General features: G+C 44.4%; 1 protein-coding gene and 1 pseudogene across 2 annotated transcripts; one reads left to right on the forward strand and one right to left on the reverse strand.

Moving 5' to 3' along the window:
• LOC124037532 overlaps positions 1-13,713 on the reverse strand; it is a 116,719-nt pseudogene that overhangs the window by 37,385 nt on the left and 65,621 nt on the right.
• LOC124037533 (tripartite motif-containing protein 16-like) lies at positions 441-8,253 on the forward strand. Of its 2 annotated transcripts, none has more exons than XM_046352330.1 (6): positions 441-1,040; positions 2,123-2,227; positions 6,576-6,782; positions 7,083-7,242; positions 7,368-7,427; positions 7,670-8,253. In XM_046352330.1, the coding sequence occupies exons 1-6, from the start codon at positions 441-443 to the stop codon at positions 8,179-8,181; spliced, it is 1,644 nt and encodes a 547-aa protein (XP_046208286.1). In that variant the 3' UTR covers positions 8,182-8,253. The 2 variants fall into 2 exon arrangements, with proteins under 2 accessions (XP_046208286.1, XP_046208287.1); XM_046352331.1 differs by having other exon boundaries at positions 2,123-2,218.

Raw genomic sequence — 13,713 nt, forward strand, 5'->3', positions numbered from 1 at the left:
AAACAGTCATACATTTGACAGGAGGTTAGGAAGTGCAGCTCAGTTTCCACCTCAATTTGTGGGCAGTGTGCACATAGCCTGTCTTCTCTTGAGAGCCAGTGCTGCCTACAGCGGCCTTTCTCAATAGCAAGGTTATGCTCACTGAGTTTGTGTATAGTGAATTAAGAACAAATTCTTATTTTCAATGACAGCCTAGGAACAGTGGGTTAACTGCCTGTTCAGGAGCAGAATGGAAGATTTGTACCTCGTCAGCTCAGGGGTTTGAACGTGCAACCTTCCGGTTACTAGTCCAATGCTCTAACCACTAGGCTACCCTGCTGACCCCACCCCTCTGGCAGAACCATGAAGTCCCTCCCCCTCCCACAAGATCTCTTCTGAGGAAACAAAACTGACCTGAGTCTCTGTCTCATCTGTCTGTGTGAGAGTGAACAACCATCCAAATGGCTCAACAAGGAGTTCTGCTGGACCAGGACCAGTTCTGTTGTTCTGTCTGTCTGGAGCTACTGACGGAGCCGGTCACTACTGCCTGTGGACACAGTTACTGTAGAATCTGTATTGAGGACTGCTGGGATAACAATGTTCTGAGAGGGGTCTATAGCTGTCCTCAGTGCAGAGAGACCTTCACTCCAAGGCCCACTCTAAGGAAAAATAACATGTTGGCTGAGGTGGTGGAGGAACTGAAGAAGACAGGACTCCAGGCTGCTCCCTCTCCTGCTCTGTGCTATGCTGGACCTGGAGATGTGGCGTGTGATGTCTGCACTGGGACCAGAAAACAGAAAGCCCTCATGTCCTGTCTGGCGTGTCTGGCTTCTTACTGTGAGAATCACCTCCAACCTCACTATGAATCTCCTACTTTCATGAAGCACAAGCTGGTCAACGCCACTGCTGCACAACTACAGGAGACGATCTGCTCTCATCATGACAAACTGCTGGAGGTTTACTGTCGTACCGATCAGCAGTGTATCTGTTATCAGTGTGTGATGGATGAACATAAAGGCCATGATACAGTGTCAGCTTCAGCAGAGAGGACTGAGAAACAGGTAAGACCAGAACAACTTGTTGGTGACTGTCTGATAAACAAATAATTAAAGATACAGTAGGAACTATGGCTGATTGAATATGAAATCATTCAAATGAAATTGATCCACGGAAGAACAAATATGGACACAACCTTGAGTATATTCCCATGTTAACCCAGACTCTCCAAATGTATCACCATTTTCTAAAGTCAAACACTATTATCATTCTGAATGGCCTTTAATGAGTCTAAAGTTCAGTATCAACTCCTTGATACATTTACACCGACTGTTAAAACTATAATAATTCAAATAGCAGGAAATCAATATCACAATGTAAAGGGACCATCAAGATTGTAGACTTTCCTCTCTATGGGTCCTATGTCACATGACTATACTATTGATCTGCTGAGCAAATACAACTTGATAGTGTTGTGGAAAGTCAGTACTGAGAGAGACTCGGTCATTTCTTCAAACTACCATCTTTATTAAATATCGATGAATTATTGTCTTGACTGTCGGACCGAGTGCTTGAATCATTCAGAGAATACCGGGTCTTTATATACCAAACCTAAAACTGCATCAACCATGGCTGCCCCCCATGCAGATTGGGCACTATAACCCACACTGTGTTCATACTGATGTTTATCTGCATGGGGGGGGGGGGGGGTTCTACTCCTTCAGGATAAGTTTCCCAGATGAAAGGATTCTATTGTTTCAGGTTCTCTCTATCTCGAGTCATTCACACAATCTTATCTATAGAATACAGGCTCGGTCAGACCGGAGACATTTGTCTCACATGCATTTTATCACCAAGACATTAATCAATTGTCAGCTTCAAGCGATCTCTATTAAAACCCATGTCCTCTACACCCAGACTATATCTAGTAAAACCTAGACTAGCTTCAGGAAGATAGAGTGGACACAATTAAACTCAGCCTTAGCTTAGATAATTATATAATTGTTTACTATTAATATCAAATACATCAGATAAGTATGTAAGTTTTCTATCACAATTCCTCTCTATGGGCCCTGTCACATTACTATACTATTGATCTACTGGACAAATAAAGCTTGATAGCTCATTGAAGAGTGATTCTCCACAGAGGCAGCTGGGGATGAGTCAGCAGAAGGTCCAGCAGAGATTCCATGCGAGAGAGAAGGAGCTGAAGGAGCTCCAACAGGCTGTGGAGTCTTTCAAGGTGAGTATTGTTGACCAGAGGAGACACACCAGTTCACTTCTCTCCTCCAGTCAGAGTGATGCCACTGACCCCACTGTTGGGAACAGGCTGTCTGGACCCCTTTCAGACAATAGACTGCTTAATGTAACTGACAGGATATGAACCCAGGTCTACTGCGGGAGAGACCAACATCTTGACCGTTACACCAAGAGGACAGTCCCCATTGGGCCGACATTGATTTTGAAGTCGCAAGCGACCTCATCACATTACCATGACTGACTTGTGTCCCCTATACATTAACATGGAGCTCTCTCTCTCTCTCTCTCTCTCTCTCTCTCTCTCTCTCTCTCTCTCTCTCTCTCTCTCTCTCTCTCTCTCTCTCTCTCTCTCTCTCTCTCTCTCTCTCTCTCTCTCTCTCTCTCTCTCTCTCTCTCTCTCTCTCTCTCTCTCTCTCTCTCTCTCTCTCTCTTTTTCAAATGGGTTATATTGGCATGGGAAACAGATGTTTACATTGGTCAGGATATGTTTCTTGCTTTGGTCTTGGGAACAGGACACTATTGAAATGAATGAGTGAAGTGTGGAGGTGGAGCAATTGAAGTTGAAGACTCCTGGTGTTTGTGATGACCACCGTTTGGTACGACGCAGACCCGGTGGTGAGCGTGGTGAAACAGTGGAGTCACTGTCAGTCCTTTTGAGTTTTGAGTCTTTACCTGACATGTTAGGATATATCAGTTATCCTGTTAGAGTCTTTGTGTTGAATCCTCTGAGCTGTTTCAGGTGCAACGTTTATGGTCATGTTGTAGCAGTTTGAAGGAGGGAGATTCCAAGATGTGGGAAGTGTGCAGGGGGTCATGGGATAGAGGATTGTGTAGTTTGAGTGGATAAAGTAGTGGGTCAACTGTAGGGGTGGCCATGTTCCTGGGGTTTGGAAGTGTCTGGTGAAAGAGAGGCAGGTTGAGGTGGATGGAGTCAGAGTTGTGCAGAATGTGTCGTATGCTGAGGCAGTGAAGAAAGTAGAGGAGGATGGGTCAAGGGTGAGGGATCCTGAGAGGATCCCTGCGAGTAGTAGATCTGTGCCAGCACAGGGATAGGCCAACGAGTGATATATGCTTCAGTAAGGTTGGCTTCTTAGCATTCATAGCAATGGTTATCAACTGTACCGCAGAAATGGAACCTAAATCAAAGAATGTAGATGTTGTGGTGGCAGCTGCAGAGAAGTATTTGATCATACGAGATTTGACTTCAGAAGAGTTCCAGGGTGTGTTGAGCGGTTGTGTCCTGTCCTCCCAGGTCGTTGGCATGGTGCAGGAGCAGACAGGGTCAAAGTAGTGGGATGGGGTAGTTGGTTTTTAATTACTGTAGGGTTAGTTGTCATGGTGCAGGAGCAGATAGGGTCAAAGTAGTGGGATGGGGTAGTGGGTTTTTAATGACTGTAGGGTTAGTTGTCATAGTGCAGTGGAGCAGATAGGGTCATAGTGGGATGGGGTAGTGGGTTTTTAATGACTGTAGGGTTAGTTGTCATAGTGCAGGAGCAGATAGGGTCAAAGTAGTGGGATGGGGTAGTGGGTTTTTAATGACTGTAGGGTTAGTTGTCATGGTGCAGGAGCAGATAGGGTCAAAGTAGTGGGATGGGGTAGTGGGTTTTTAATGACTGTAGGGTTAGTTGTCATAGTGCAGGAGCAGATAGGGTCAAAGTAGTGGGATGGGGTAGTGGGTTTTTTAATGACTGTAGGGTTAGTTGTCATGGTGCAGGAGCAGATAGGGTCAAAGTAGTGGGATGGGGTAGTTTTTAATGGTTTTTAATGACTGTAGGGTTAGTTGTCATAGTGCAGGAGCAGATAGGGTCAAAGTAGTGGGATGGGGTAGTGGGTTTTTAATGACTGTAGGGTTAGTTGTCATAGTGCAGGAGCAGATAGGGTCAAAGTAGTGGGATGGGGTAGTGGGTTTTTAATGACTGTAGGGTTAGTTGTCATGGTGCAGGAGCAGATAGGGTCAAAGTAGTGGGATGGGGTAGTGGGTTTTTAATGACTGTAGGGTTAGTTGTCATAGTGCAGGAGCAGATAGGGTCAAAGTAGTGGGATGGGGTAGTGGGTTTTTAATGACTGTAGGGTTAGTTGTCATGGTGCAGGAGCAGATAGGGTCAAAGTAGTGGGATGGGGTAGTGGGTTTTTAATGACTGTAGGGTTAGTTGTCATGGTGCAGGAGCAGATAGGGTCAAAGTAGTGGGATGGGGTAGTGGGTTTTTAATGACTGTAGGGTTAGTTGTCATGGTGCAGGAGCAGACAGGGTCAAAGTAGTGGGATGGGGTAGTGGGTTTTTAATGACTGTAGGGTTAGTTGTCATGGTGCAGGAGCAGACAGGGTCAAAGTAGTAGGATGGGGGAGTGGGTTTTAGGGTTAGTTGGAAGAGTGTTTTTTAGTATTGTTCTTTTTTATTCCATTAAATGTTCCTTTTCCCATTTTGTATCACAAAGTAAAGTTGATTGATATTATAGTTTATATTATAGTTTGATATTACAGAGGTAATGCAACATATTTGATTCCAACCGCCGTTAAACTCCAAAGAAGAAGAAACATTATATTATGTCTATGTACAGTGTTGTAATGATTTGTCTCTCTCTCTCTCATTCCATCACAGTTGGTTGTGTGGGTCTCTGAATGGTGTGTTGAAAGGCAATTGTTGATCTCCAAACAGTACCTTTTTTATTTATTTATCTTTAACGAGGCAAGTCAGTTAAGAACAAATTCTTATTTTCAATGACGGCCTAGGAACAGTGGGTTAACTGCCTGTTCAGGGGCAGAACGACAGATCTGTACCTTGTTAGCTCGGGGGTTTGGCATTGCATCATCCCCAGCCATTTTGGCAACAAACTATTGACCAGATTTGTAAGGAATCCCAGGAACCCAGTGCATCTTTATGACAAAGATCATAACATGGCGCACTGACAAATAGCACCTGGCTAACCTGGAAGAGGTCAAAAAATAAAAATAAAAAATATATTTCACAAGGTAGGCCAGTTGAGAACATGTTCTCCTTTACAACTGCGCCCTGGCCAAGATAAAGCAAAGCAGATTGAGATAAAACTGTTCAGTTTGAGTGTTTCTTCCAGCTCATTCCAGTCTCTAGCTGCAGCAAACTGAAAAGAGGAGCGACCCAGGGATGTGTGTGCTTTGTGGACCTTAACAGAATGTGACTTGCAGAACTTGTGTTGTATGTGGAAGATGAGGTCTGCAAGAGATATATCAGATAGGGGGGTGTGAAGCCAAAGAGTGTTTTATATACATAAGCATCAACCAGTGGATCTTGCGACGGGTATACACAGATGACCAGTTTACAGAGGAGTATAGAGTGCAGTGATGTGTCCTATAAGGAGCTTTGGTGGCAAATCTGATGGCCGACTGGTAAAGAACATCTAGCCGCTCGAGAGCAGCCTGACCTGTCGATCTATAAATGGCATCTCCGTAATCTAGCATGGGTAGGATGGTCATCTGAATCAGGGTTAGTTTGGCAGCTGGGGTGAAAGAGGAGCGATTACGATAGAGGAAGCCTAGTCTAGATTTAACTTTAGCCTGCAGCTTTGATATGTGCTGAGAGAAGGAAAGTGTACCGTCTAGCCATACTCCCAAGTACTTGTATGAGGTGACTACCTCAAGCTCTAAACCCTCAGAGGTAGTAATCACACCTGTGGGGAGAGGGGCATTCTTCTTACCAAGACACATGACCAAGCCACATGACCTTTGTTTTGGAGGTGTTAAGAGAAAGCTTGTTGGACAATAAGAAAGCTTTGAACACAAAATCCGGAGAGGGACCAGCTGAGTATAAGACTGTCATCTGCATATAAATAGATGAAAGAGATTCCTACTGCTTGAGCTATGTTGTTGATGTAAATTGAGAAGAGTGTGTGGCCTAGGACTCAGGGGGCAGAGGATGGGTCTAGCTCTGATACAGGGCAGGCTGCTGGAGGGAGTACCAGGAGGGAAGAGAGTAGGGCGGGCCAAGTGGTGGTGAGGCTAATGCCATTACCATTGACGCCTTAGGGATGAGATTGAGTTTTACAAAATGATCAACAGTGTGGAGATGTTTCAGGAGGTATGGGGGCTCAGGGGGGCTGGAGAGGAGGGGCTGTCTGTACGGCTGGAGAGGAGGGGCTGTCTGTACGGCTGGAGAGGAGGGGCTGTCTGTACGGCTGGAGAGGAGGGATTGGATGTACGGTTGGAATGTGGTGCTGGATGGTGTATTGTACTGTGGTGTTGGGTACTGTATAATGTGATTGTGTGGAGGTTGTTGTGGCACACACTATGTTTTTAGGAGGGGTGGGGGTGTTAGTGTAATAAGGATGGCTCATTAAATTAAGACAAGTCAGTCTCTCTCTCAACAGCGCTCTGCAGTGAAGGGCAGTGATAAGATATTTGCTGAGCTGAGGAGCTCTGAGGTGAAGGAGCTGATCAGAGCCCAAGTGAAGTCTCAAGTGAGTCAAGCTGAAGGACTCCTGGAGCAACTGAAGAAGGAGATAGCTGAGCTGAGGAAGAGAAGCACTGAGCTGGAGCAGCTCTCACAAACAGAGGATCACATCACTTTCCTCCAGGTAACTAAACTGCCTTGATTCATGTGATATGAAATGATCTGAATGCTGAAACTATTCATCTCAATCATTTGCTTCTGTTCTCTCTCTCTCTCTCTCTCTCTCTCTCTCTCTCTCTCTCTCTCTCTCTCTCTCTCTCTCTCTCTCTCTCTCTCTCTCTCTCTCTCTCTCTCTCTCTCTCTCTCTCTCTCTCTCTCTCTCTCTCTCTCTCTCTCTCTCTCTCTCTCTCTCTCTCTCTCTCTCTCTCTCTCTCTCTCTCTCTCTCTCTCTCTCTCTCTCTCTCTCTCTCTCTCTCTCTCTCAGAGTTTTCAGTCTCTCTCCAGTATCAGTGTATCTTCAGACTTACCCAGCATCGTTGTCGGTCCTCTTCAGTACTTTGGAGATGTGAGTCAGACTGTGTCTGAACTGAGAGAGAAACTAGAAGACTTCCTTAAAGGAGAATGGACCAAGATCTCCAAAACAGGTGTGTTAAAAATAATAAGAACATCAACTTTAGACCATTGAAAGTTCCCTACTAGTCATATACATGTGGAATATGGTATGATGATAACATTCCCTCTCTCTGTCAATGTGTTTGTGTGTCTGTAGTGAATATAGTGGATGTTGTACTGCCTCCAGAGCCCAAGACCAGAGAACAGTTGTTACAATGTGAGTATCTTTATTGTGAAGTAACTAACAGTCTCTTTTCACTGACACTCCTAACAATCTCTATAAAAATATATAGCAATAATAGATCTAATCAAAGACTGGGTATCAATCTGACTTCTCATATTTCTCTGATTTGATCTCTTCTGTGCTCTAATCAAAGACAGGGTAGATACAGTATCTGACTAAAATGATTGTTCTAACTCCCGTCATTGGTCTTGGTATCTGCTCTGCTCTTCTCGCAGATTCCTGTCAGCTCACACTGGACCCAAACACAGCAGGCACACGTCTCTCTCTGTCTGAAGGGAACAGAAAGGTGTCCCAAACACGCCAAGACCAACCATATCCTGGTCATCCAGACAGATTCACAAACAACTACCAGGTTCTATGTAGAGAGGGTCTGTCTGGACGCTGTTACTGGGAGGTGGAGTGGAGTGGGGTGTATGTTATTACAACAGTCTCATATAAAGACATCAGCAGAACAGAGAGAGGTAATGCATTTGGATACAATGACAAGTCCTGGAGTTTACAGTGCTCTAGTGATGGTTATTATTTCAGACACAATAATGTTGAGACTAAAGCATCAGGCCCTCAGTCCTCCAGAGTAGGAGTGTACCTGGATCACAAGGCAGGTACTCTGTCCTTCTACAGTGTCTCTGACACAATGACCCTCCTCTACAGAGTCCAGACCACATTCACTCAGCCCCTCTATCCTGGGTTTTGGCTCTCTGGTACTGCTGAGCTGGTTAAACTGTAGTAGGGTCCACATAGATACTAGTCATGCTGGTGTAGTCTATAGCTGAGCTGGTTAAACTGTAGTAGGGTCCACATAGATACTAGTCATGCTGGTGTAGTCTATAGCTGAGCTGGTTAAACTGTAGTAGGGTCCACATAGATACTAGTCATGCTGGTGTAGTCTATTGCTGAGCTGGTTAAACTGTAGTAGGGTCCACATAGATACTAGTCATGCTGTTGTAGTATATAGCTGAGCTGGTTAAACTGTAGTAGGGTCCACATAGATACTAGTCATGCTGTTGTAGTATATAGCTGAGCTGGTTAAACTGTAGTAGGGTCCACATAGATACTAGTCATGCTGGTGTAGTCTATTGCTGAGCTGGTTAAACTGTAGTAGGGTCCACATAGATACTAGTCATGCTGTTGTAGTATATAGCTGAGCTGGTTAAACTGTAGTAGGGTCCACATAGATACTAGTCATGCTGTTGTAGTATATAGCTGAGCTGGTTAAACTGTAGTAGGGTCCACATAAACTGTAGTAGGGTCCACATAGATACTAGTCATGCTGGTGATGATTCATTCTGCTCTGTTTTTCTTTACAAAATATTTTTTTGACTGTTTTGATCTTCAGAGATTTCATGCATTAAAATAATTTGTTTTCATATTTAATAAAATGTAATGTTTTCATGTTGTACATTTCCATGAATTGTGATGTATGGTGTTGATGTATATTGGTTGGCATTCAGAACCATTGATATGTTTTCTCAATTGGGTCTCTGTCTCTATGTAATTCTCCTCAGTGGCATTGAACAGGTAGAATCACTAACTGACTAACTAAACTATATGGACTGTTTTCCCGGACACAGATTAATCGTAGTCCTGGACTAAAAAGTATGTTCAATGTAGATGTCCTGGAAACCAGCCCTAAATTTGTCATCTTTCATCCTCCCATGCTGCTCAGTCCAGCAACATTAAACCTGTCCAGCAGGTGGAGCTGTTGAACAAACAATAAAGCCAGCAGATATCTTGACTTGCCACTCAGTTTATCAGTAATGTTCAGAATAGTACTTTAATGTCATTGGAGATTGGTGGTCTTTTTAATCCACTATCCAGATCCAGGAACAGATGAAGTTAGGTCTGCTACTGTTCAGTGATTAAATATGATTTATGGTGATGGGAAATAAAAAATACAACACTAAACTTCATCTAGTAATAGTTGTTCTTTGTTATTTATTCCAAGGTGTGTCTATAACTTCTAAATTGATTATGTGGAGATGAGCTAGTGGTGTGGCTGATAGAATAGAATGAAAAGAGAGGATGGGAGGAAGAGGGGAGGAGTGAATGGCTGTTAAAGAAACCAGATGAGGACGAGAAAGATGTTCAGGGGAATAACTGTCTCTGTTCTAAATGGTTCCCTATTCCCTACATAGTGCACTATTGTGCTTCTGACCAGGTCTAAAATAGTGTTCTACGTAGGGAATAGGGTGTAGATGTATTACAATATTGTGCATTAATGTTTGGCACAATAAAATCTTAGATCTCCACCCACCCACCCACTTCATGTGTGTCATCTCCCAGTTCTGTTAAGACCTCCTCTCATTGAACTGGGCCTCATTCGTGGCGGAGATCTTTGTGGGCTATACTCAGCCTTGTCTCAGGATGGTAAGTTGGTGTTTGAAGATATCCCTCCAGTGGTGTCGGGGCTGTGCTTTGGCAAAGTGGGTGGGGTTATATCCTTCCTGTTTGGCCCTGTCCGGGGGTGTCCTCGGATGGGGCCACAGTGTCTCCTGACCCCTCCTGTCTCAGCCTCCAGTATTTATGGTGCAGTAGTTTATGTGTCGGGGGGCTAGGGTCAGTTTGTTATATCTGGAGTACTTCTCCTGTCCTATTCGGTGTCCTGTGTGAATTTAAGTGTGCTCTCTCTAATTCTCTCTTTCTCTCTTTCTTTCTCTCTCTCGGAGAACCTGAGCCCTAGGACCATGCCTCAGGACTACCTGACATGATGACTGCTTGCTGTCCCCAGTCCACCTGGCCGTGCTGCTGCTCCAGTTTCAACTGTTCTGCCTTATTATTATTGGACCATGCTGGTCATTTATGAACATTTGAACATCTTGGCCATGTTCTGTTATAATCTCCACCCGGCACAACCAGAAGAGGACTGGCCACCCCACATAGCCTGGTTCCTCTCTAGGTTTCTTCCTAGGTTTTGGCCTTTCTAGGGAGTTTTTCCTAGCCACCGTGCTTCTACACGTACATTGCTTGCTGTTTGGGGTTTTAGGCTGGGTTTCTGTACAGCACTTTGAGATATCAGCTGATGTACGAAGGGCTATATAAATCAATTTGATTTGATTTGATTTGATTCTAAATGGTCACTTTGTATTGATAGTCCATACTGGACTTTACTATGGTTCTACATACAGTATCTGTATTGATAGTCCATACTGGGCTTTACTATGGTTCTACATTCAGTATCTGTATTGATATTCCATACTGGGCTTTACTATGGTTCTGCATACAGTACCTGCATTGATGAGGGCCTCATTGTCCGGCTGCACGAAGAAAGCCAGGGACTGCAGTGTGCTCCAGTCTCCAACTGGGGGCAATAAAACCATATGGGCCTGAAAGGGAAAGTGAGGAGTAAAAATCAAATGTGAATTTACATTGTTGTTTTCATATTCACTCGGCACCAAACTGAAGAAAATGAACTGAAACAGGCAGGGACTAACTGTGTTTTCTTTTTCTGTTGCTAAATGTTTTGCTATGGTGTGCCCTAATGAATACTACCCTGGATTAAAATACAATTTGAAATCCTACAAATACTTTGTGCATTTCCTTTAGTCCTCCAGGTGGGCGGGGTTTGTTTATACTTTTAGGACTTTTCTATTGGTTCCATTACAACAAACTCAAATAATCACTGCTTATTAAGTATTCAACATGGTTTTAAATAGTATTTGAACGCAGGTCTGTTTCTGTTACGCCCCTGAAAACAAGGGAGAAATAATCACGAGAGTGATACGGTGTTGTTTTCTCAAATCAACTTTTAGTGCAATGAGAAAAGACCGCGAATTCCCCAGGAATATGGGTGGAGACCAGAGCAATCGATCTCAGGCTCATAGATTAAGAGTATTTCGTAGATCACAGATTAACACTTTTAGGCACCCCAAAATAAAGTAATCAATATAACGTTTACACATTACTCTCACAATTCGTACCCTTTGTACGCTTGACGGATTTTAACTTTAACACAATTATATGAATGTTATCAATCTCTATCATCTAATACTGAATGCATCTTTTTAAACATAGATGTTGTTTTAAGATCCTCACATACTATGAACTTACTAATACTTTTTAATGTATAACAGGCTATGAATATTTCCTTTAACCTGTCACATTTCCACATGTAACATCTTGTTCTTGATCTTATGAGGTAACGGTGTATCAAATAGAAGGGAAAGTCTCACCACTGAGAGGAAAACATCACTGGTCCACCTCTGCATCAGGTCAGCTATGTTGATCAGTACTGTCCCAGGGATGCTGGGAGCAGAGATGAACTCCCCTGACCTGGTACCATCTATGGAGTTGTCATTTTAATATACAGTTTACCACATTACTGATAGAACACACATACACCATGTTAATAGAATGATATGGATCCAGGTTCCATTTATTCTACAATAGATTTACTGCCTGTGGAACACTTCTCCAAAGTAGTCTGAAATCAAGATGACTGCAGGCCTGAATCCCAAACGAATAGGGGGAACTGGCTCCATCTAATAAGATTGCATTTAGAGATATGAACCTTTGCTATTGGGGGGTGAAATATCCCCTTAACATACAGTATCATTCAAAAGTTTAGGCACACCTACTCAATCAAGGGTTTTTCTTTATTTTTACTCTTTTCTACATTGTAGAATAGTAGGGAAGACATCAAAACTCAAAAATAACACATGGAATCATGTAGTAACCAATAACGTGTTAAATAAATCAAGTGCAGGCCAGGTCATTTGATGCACCACTCCATCACTCTCTTTCTTGGTCAAATAGCCCTTTCACAGCCTGGAGGTGTGTTGGGTCATTGTCCTGTTGAAAAACAAATGATAGTCCCACTAAGTGCAATCCAGATGGGATGGTGAATCGCTGCAGAATGCTTTGGTAGCTATGCTGGTTAAGCGTGCCTTGAATTCTAAATAAATTACTGACAGTGTCACCATCAAAGCACCATCACACCTCCTCCTCCATGCTTCACGGTGGGAAATACACATGCAGAGGTCATCTGTTCACCTACTCTGCGTCTCACAAAGACACAGCTTTCGGAACAACGAATCTTAAATTTGGACTCATCAGACCAAAGGACAGATTTCCATCGGTCTAATGTCCATTGCTTGTGTTTCTTGGCCCAAGCAAGTCTCTTCTTCTTATTGGTGTCCTTTAGTAGTTGTTTCTTTGCAGCAATTGATAGTCATTCGCATTTCACTTGATAGGAGATGGTGTGGGGGTGCTTTGCTGGTGACAGTGTCAGTGATGTATTTAGAATTCAAGGCACACTTAACCTGCATGGCTACCACAGCATTCTGCAGTGAAACGCCATTCCATCTGGTTTGAGCTTAGTGGGACTATCATTTGTTCTCACCCGATTGTCTGTCAGGTGTCTCAACTTTTGACTGGTCCTGTAGTTTCTGTAGTGCAGAAAGTATGATGCCGTCCTAGTTCTGGTCTGTGTTCCTGCTCCAAGGAAAGACTCATCTCTGGACACTCTCACATACGCTGTTACCTGCTGCACTGCTCCGCGCCTGTCCTGGTCTGTCTCTCCCAGTCTGGTACAGGTGTCCTCTCCTGCTCTGGTCTGTCTCTCCCAGTCTGGTACAGGTGTCCTCTCCTGCTCTGGTCTGTCTCTCCCAGTCTGGTACAGGTGTCCTCTCCTGCTCTGGTCTGTCTCTCCCAGTCTGGTACAGGTGTCCTCTCCTGCTCTGGTCTGTCTCTCCCAGTCTGGTACAGGTGTCCTCTCCTGCTCCGGTCTGTCTCTCCCAGTCTGGTACAGGTGTCCTCTCCTGCTCTGGTCTGTCTCTCCCAGTCTGGTACAGGTGTCCTCTCCTGCTCTGGTCTGTCTCTCCCAGTCTGGTACAGGTGTCCTCTCCTGCTCTGGTCTGTCTCTCCCAGTCTGGTACAGGTGTCCTCTCCTGCTCTGGTCTGTCTCTCCCAGTCTGGTACAGGTGTCCTCTCCTGCTCTGGTCTGTCTATCCCAGTCTGGTACAGGTGTCCTCTCCTGCTCTGGTCTGTCTCTCCCAGTCTGGTACAGGTGTCCTCTCCTGCTCTGGTCTGTCTCTCCCAGTCTGGTACAGGTGTCCTCTCCTGCTCTGGTCTGTCTCTCCCAGTCTGGTACAGGTGTCCTCTCCTGCTCTGGTCTGTCTCTCCCAGTCTGGTACAGGTGTCCTCTCCTGCTCTGGTCTGTCTCTCCCAGTCTGGTACAGGTGTCCTCTCCTGCTCTGGTCTGTCTCTCCCAGTCTGGTACAGGTGTCCTCTCCTGCTCTGGTCTGTCTCTCCCAGTCTGGTA

The sequence above is a fragment of the Oncorhynchus gorbuscha genome, linkage group LG06 (assembly GCF_021184085.1).
Source record: "Oncorhynchus gorbuscha isolate QuinsamMale2020 ecotype Even-year linkage group LG06, OgorEven_v1.0, whole genome shotgun sequence".
Classification (NCBI taxonomy): Eukaryota; Metazoa; Chordata; class Actinopteri; order Salmoniformes; family Salmonidae; genus Oncorhynchus; species Oncorhynchus gorbuscha.

What these genes read in the sequence shown, in the direction of transcription:
- LOC124037533 (XM_046352330.1), top strand. Translation starts at nt 441, where the DNA reads ATGGCTCAACAAGGAGTTCTGCTGGACCAGGACCAGTTCTGTTGTTCT. An exon ending in AGTCTTTCAAGGTGAGTATT is followed by an intron (nt 2,228 to 6,575) that starts GTTGACCAGAGG and finishes CTCTCTCAACAG; the next exon opens with CGCTCTGCAGTGAAGGGCAG. An exon ending in CAGAGAACAGTTGTTACAAT is followed by an intron (nt 7,428 to 7,669) that starts GTGAGTATCTTT and finishes CTCTTCTCGCAG; the next exon opens with ATTCCTGTCAGCTCACACTG.